Here is a 5,879-nt window from a genome sequence, read left to right as displayed (position 1 = left end):
ACAGAGCATTGCCTGTGGGTATGATGCAATCTGCTCCCAATGTATATCCCCAAAGGAACAATCTGTCCTCAGCAGAAATCAGAGCATCCTCAACACTTAAAGGATGAAGCAGAACCAGAGACACCTGAGCTTGACTGAAAGAAGGAGAAAGGTGCATCATGCTTAGAGCAGGAGTTTTCAAGAGAAGTGTGAAAAAAAACAAAAACAAACCACACCCCTGACATCCTCCTTGGACAGATACAGCAGGACACGTGTTTTCATTGTGAAGATAATCTTTATTTGATTTTCATCACCTTTCAATGAAAGAGTGGATCCTGTCAGCACTACGCAAAAAAGCCTTTCAAATATATCTTAAGAGCATTAGTTTCGTTTTAAATGAAAGAAAGTGAAGAAAGTTTATGTTAGGAGAAGGTATAATAGAAGCTTGGTTAAATGTAAGCAGGTTTCTATCAAGAAAAACAGTACCATTCCTCCATTAAACCAGCCATAAAAACATACTATTTTGCATGTTCTCAAGAGAGTTGTTCATAAAAGAGAAGCTGGTTAGTCCTTTTCTTCTTCTTAGTGACCAAATCAACGTGCTCTGTATTTAAGCATCCTGGCAAGACATGAGTCAAGGGAATGAGAAGCATACTGCTAACCAGTATGGAATACCAGCCCTGTTTTCCCAAAGGTAGAGAGACACACAACATTTTCCGTTGCAACTAACACAAGACCTGTGGAGGTCGTGGCTTTGGCCCATTGAGTCTGGGTAGCTGACCTAACTTCAGTCCTCTTGGGTTCTTTCTCTGGTCGAGGCTGCCTTAGTGCTGATGATATGGCAGGACCGTAGTCACTGGGATTGGGTATTCTAAGGCGTTGCAGTCATCTGACAGGAACACCAAATCCTGAAAAAGATGTGCAATGAGAGGAAAGTTACTGAAGATGCCGTGGAGTCCATATGCAACAATAGGGCTCTTCGTTATCCTCAAAGGCCATTCAGTTGTTCCCCTATGTGTGAAAACCCCATCCCTTACTCTTCCCAGAAAAGAGCTAGTCACTTCTTACTTTACATTCCGATAGAATTTCATGGTTTTTAAAATTATTATCACTTACGGAATTCATGCATCCATTGGTTGACCAGATGGATAGATGGTGAAGGAAGGAATGAATGGGTGAAGGAGGGAATGAATGAATGAACCTTAGTTGCGGAGCAGCACCCTGGGCCAGGCATAGGAATAACCATGAAGAGCAGGCCAGCCCTCACTTCATTCAATACCACTACTCATCACACTGGATCATAATTGTATCAGCTTCCTATCTTCCTCCACAAACCAAGGGGACCATGAAGGAGGAGGAAACTGGGTGTGGGCATGGGGCGAAATGCATTACGAAGTTTTCATATAGGAACAAAGAAATTATAACTTAAGAGCTAATTACTACAGTTTTCAGAGGCGCTTACTCTGGGTGAGGCATGGTGCTAGGAATTCCATATTTGGTCACCCTACTAGGCTTCTTAGGATCAAGGGAGTCACTGCAGTGCCCACACAAGGTAAGGGTGTAATTATTATTATCCATCCAGCAGTCTCATGAGGTGGGACTGTTATGTCTTCAGTTCAGGACTGAGGAAACTGCCTTGGAGGAATGAAGGGGCACTGTTGTGATTTGAATATGGTCCCAAAAGTTTATGTGTTGGAAACTTAATCCCTCTGCCTTTGTACATGAATGAATGTAGGCTCTGACTTAATGAATGGATTAGTGAGGGCTATGCTCTTATGAATGGATTAATGTCATTACCTTGGGAGAGGGTTGCTTATTGTAGGAGTGGCTTTGTAAAAAAGGAAACACTCTCTGGCTCTTACCCTCTTGCTGTGTGATGATCTCTGCCTTGGTATGATACAGCAAGAAGGCCCTCAGCCGATGCCAGCACCATGCTCCTAGACTTCCTTCTAGCCTCCTCCATAAGCTAAATAAACTTCTTTTTAAAAAATAAATTACCCAGCCTGTGGTACTATGTTACAGCAGCAGAAACAGGTTAAGATAGGCACTCTCACTTGGGAAGCGGGGAGATACATACAGACCCAAGCTCAGGGCTCTCTGTTGCTGAAGTCTGTGCCCTGCAATCACATGCTCTACTTTCTACCTTTTAACTATTGCTGATTTTCTGTCCCTTTCCCCTCTCTTACCAGAATTGTCTTATCAGAGCACACCTGAAGTCCTTCCTGCAGAGTCTCCTCTAACCTGCCCCATCTGGCTCCTGACAGAGTCTACCTGTGTGGCTGGGGTGTGGTCCTGGGGTGTAGCCCCTGCATCAGTGTGCAGCTCATGGAGGAAAGAGGCCTTGTCCTGAACCCCTGAACAAGGCAACCGTGGTTGAGGAAGGGCTTTGTGAACTGAAAGCACCTGCGAAACATCTCTGCTCCTCTTCCTTGTCCCCCTCTCCTCCCAACCTTCCTCTTTGAAAAGCTCAGAAAGTCTTGGCTGATAGCAAATAGAAGATGGATTTTCAATGGCAACCACTTACTCTCCTGCAGAACGAGTTCATGATGGTGTACAGCTTCCGCGCTTTCTCCTTCAAGGAATCCACCTGGGCCACCTTCTGACACTGGGACGAGGCCACAAAGTCCCGCAGCTTGTCCAGCACACAGTAATTCTGGGAGTGGGGCAATGTGGAGAGGGCTCGTGGGAGAAGCCAGTAGCCAGAGGGACAGAGACTGAGCTACATAAGATTTCTCCCTGACTCTGTGCCACACAGCCAGCAACAGAGGTCCAGACCCGAGTCCCTCAGCCCCAGACCTCCCTCCCCCAGGGAGAGACTTCTTACATGTATGTCCAGATACAGCCTGGGCAGGTATCTCACACATGGCTCCTGTGGAAAGGGATACAGACTGTTGGGATGCCCACAGGGGCACACCTGGTCACTAAAGGCTCCCTGTCGGCTCTCTCCACAGCCAGACTCGCCCAGATCCCAGGAGCCTCCCTGATGCTACGACATGCACAGTGCTTTCTTGTGCCATATGTCACATCCTCCAGGAATGTGCGACTGCGTTTCCAGAATTAGACTTTTAGGATGCAACCTTTATATCATTTGCCATGAATTAGGGAGCTGTTTTATACGCACACCCATACAGAAATATACATACACGTATATACATAAAAATGGTCCTATAACTATAATATAGAAATAGTAATATATATTATAGTAATGCAAGTATATATACACAATGTATATGTACATCTATAAAACAGTTCTATAACTAGTTCTATAACAGTTGTATAACTGCATGTAATTATAGATAGTGTATATAATTATATAAGTAAAATATATATAATTATATATATTAGTTAATAGGTGTTCTATAACTAGTTATATAGGTTACTTATTTATATATAGCCATATATATAGCTATATAACTAGTTATCTATATCATGTATATTATATATAACTAGTTATATAGGTTAGTTAGATAACACCTATATATGTTACAGGTGTTTTATATATATATATAACTAGCTAGTTACATAGGTGTTCTATAACGATATAGTTGTACAAAGTGTGTAACATAGTGATACAGAAGTATATATATATGCACACTTTTACATTTCTACATTGGGCTTCTGTTTTTGTGCCGGGCTGAAGGTCAAAAGCCCTCATCCTCTGCCCTTTCAGTCTTCCCCGTGTGGCCACAGGCAAGTGCCCCCCTTTAGTTCTCAGTTGTGAAATTGGAAGGTGAGAAGGCATAGTCTTTTCACTTTCTTCCCGCTCTGCAGTTCAGAGCCTACGAATTTTTTAAACCTTTTAAAATCAGATTCCTTTAAAAGATAATTGCTTTCTATATTTGATAAGAAACTTATGGGTAAATTGTGGTGAAACTGTACAATAAAGTGTGAAAAATTAACTGATTTGATGGTGTTATTAAAAAGTTGCAAAACTGCTTGTGCTGTTTGATTCAAATTTTGTTTACACACACACACACACACACGTATTTGAATATCTATGTGTGGACAGAAACCTGAAACACCGTCCTTCGGAACGCCATAGCAGCAGCTACCTCTAGGTGGTAGAATTATGAGCAAGATTTATTTTCTTCTTTGTACTGTGTACATTTTCCAACTGTTCTACAAAGTACAATACCTTTATAATTAGGAAAAAATACATGTTATTTAACTTTTAAAAAGAAAATACCAAGAAGGTGTTAGGATATTGTAAACTCCAACATCTGAGAAACATGTTTTGTTTGAAACATTTGCAAGTGATTAAAAGACACTTTAAAATGTTATCAAAGCTTTTAATGAAGTTTAATGCATTTTGTGACAGAGAAGCAGGCAGAGGCCTGGATTCTAGTCCCTGGCAGCCCTCCTGGGACTTCCGCTCTGTGACACCCTAGGTCTTGCTCTTAAGATCGTGCTTTCAGTAGCCGGCATCTGTTGAGTACTTGTTCCTGCAGGCTCGGCTCTGTGAGCTGTACCTGTGTTCACGTCTGCCTTTGACTGTCAAAGCTACTCTAAAGGGAGTGGTGCTATTGTCATTCCATTTTACAGACAAGAAAACTGAGAGCCAGAGGCTGACAATTTGCTGGAATCCCTTAGCAGATGAGGGGTGGAGGCCAGCTCTGTGAGCCACATTTTAGGACACACTGCTCACCAGGCTAACACAAGCTTCATTCCTCTGTCCTCCTCTCCGAGGACTCCAAGGGGAGCTATTTTTCTCCCCCTCCTCCTCCTTTTTTTTTTTTTCATTTTACAACAGATCTTCTGATATTTGCTTTTATAAAGCAAAATGTCTTCTGATATTTGCTTACATAAAATTTGTAACAAAATTTAGGATGTCTTTGATTGCTTTTTCTTGCTATTTTTTTTTTGTATATTATTATACTTTAAGTTCTTGGATACGTATGCAGAACGTGCAGGTTTGTTACATAGGTATACACGTGCCATGGTCGTTTGCTGCACCCATCAACCTGTCAGTATCTACATTAGGTATTTTTTTTTAAGAAAGCAAACCACTGGTATCATATTTAGTAGGAGGTGAATAAAACACAAATACCCTTGAGATTTACATTTACTTTAAGAAAAGTAGTCTCTCTCTCTCTCCTCTCTCTCTCTCTCTCTCTGTCTCTCGCCTGGACGGTCGGGGAACTCACCGAGGGGCCCAAGGTCTGCAGGAGCTGGAAGTCCTGGGTGATCTCCCGGCTCAGGGCCCGCAGGCGTGAGTAGCATGTCGGGGGAGCAGGCCGCGCGGCGGGGACCCCCGCCAGGAGCAGCAGCAGCACGGGCAGCGGCGCAGTTGTCCTCATGGTGCCAGGCGCTGGTGCAGCCTCGCCGCCGGCCCCTTTATGCAGGCTGGGGGTGGCCCAGGGCGGCTCCACGCCTCCACTTCCTGTGGGGCCAGCGCAGGCTGCCGTCCAGCCAGGATGGGAGAAGCAGCCAGCACAGGAATCCATCCAGATGCCAAAGCGCCAGGTTAAGAGGAGGGGCTGCCTGGGGTGGGGGTGACAGAGGGTGGCTCTGTCTCCCCCACACTTTCAGCAACAAGTTTCTCTCTCTCCAGGGACTTTTCCTGAAATGGCAGGAGCGGCAGATGGAAAGGGGTGGGGGACAAGAGGAGAACGGAGGCTGGATGAGGTGAGGGTTGGAGAAGAGTGGGCAGCCAGGCCTGGGTTTGGATGGCACCGTTTGTCAAAATGGATATAGTGCCAGGAGGGAAAGGGACTAGAGGAGGATGACTGGGCATCATTCCCTCCAGGCAGCCTGCGCTGGCACAGGGGCGCAGGGCTGAAAGGCTGAGGACAGGACACCAGTGTCATCGCCCATCAGTCGCTAGCCAGGAAGTGAGCCCAGGGCCAGGGCTCCCTGCCTCTGAGAAGCTGTGTGTGTCTCTCCGTCTGGAGGAGCGGCTC

General features: G+C 44.8%; 1 protein-coding gene across 1 annotated transcript; it reads right to left on the bottom strand.

Annotated features, from left to right (window-relative positions):
* Positions 1–257: 257 nt before the first annotated feature.
* Positions 258–5,300, bottom strand: CYTL1 (cytokine like 1). Its single transcript, XM_032254178.1, has 4 exons — positions 5,124–5,300; positions 2,804–2,848; positions 2,504–2,632; positions 258–887 (listed from the first exon to the last, which is right to left on the bottom strand). Exons 1-4 carry the CDS (start codon positions 5,274–5,276, stop codon positions 804–806), a joined length of 411 nt encoding a protein of 136 aa, XP_032110069.1. The 5' UTR covers positions 5,277–5,300; the 3' UTR covers positions 258–803.
* Positions 5,301–5,879: the final 579 nt, after the last annotated feature.

The sequence above is a fragment of the Sapajus apella genome, unplaced genomic scaffold (genome assembly GCF_009761245.1).
Source record: "Sapajus apella isolate SASKATOON/1434 unplaced genomic scaffold, GSC_monkey_1.0 scaffold85, whole genome shotgun sequence".
In the NCBI taxonomy this organism is placed as follows: domain Eukaryota; kingdom Metazoa; phylum Chordata; class Mammalia; order Primates; family Cebidae; genus Sapajus; species Sapajus apella.
Note: the sequence above shows the minus strand (reverse complement) of the source record. Positions and strands in the feature narration are given on the sequence as shown.

Bases quoted from the DNA above. Each gene is read 5' to 3' on its own strand.
- CYTL1 (XM_032254178.1), bottom strand. From the start codon at position 5,276: ATGAGGACAACTGCGCCGCTGCCCGTGCTGCTGCTGCTCCTGGCGGGG. The intron at 2,849-5,123 runs GTGAGTTCCCCG...CCCTTTCCACAG, and splicing joins TGCAGACCTTGGGCCCCTCG to GAGCCATGTGTGAGATACCT. The intron at 2,633-2,803 runs GTAAGAAGTCTC...CCCCACTCCCAG, and splicing joins GGCTGTATCTGGACATACAT to AATTACTGTGTGCTGGACAA.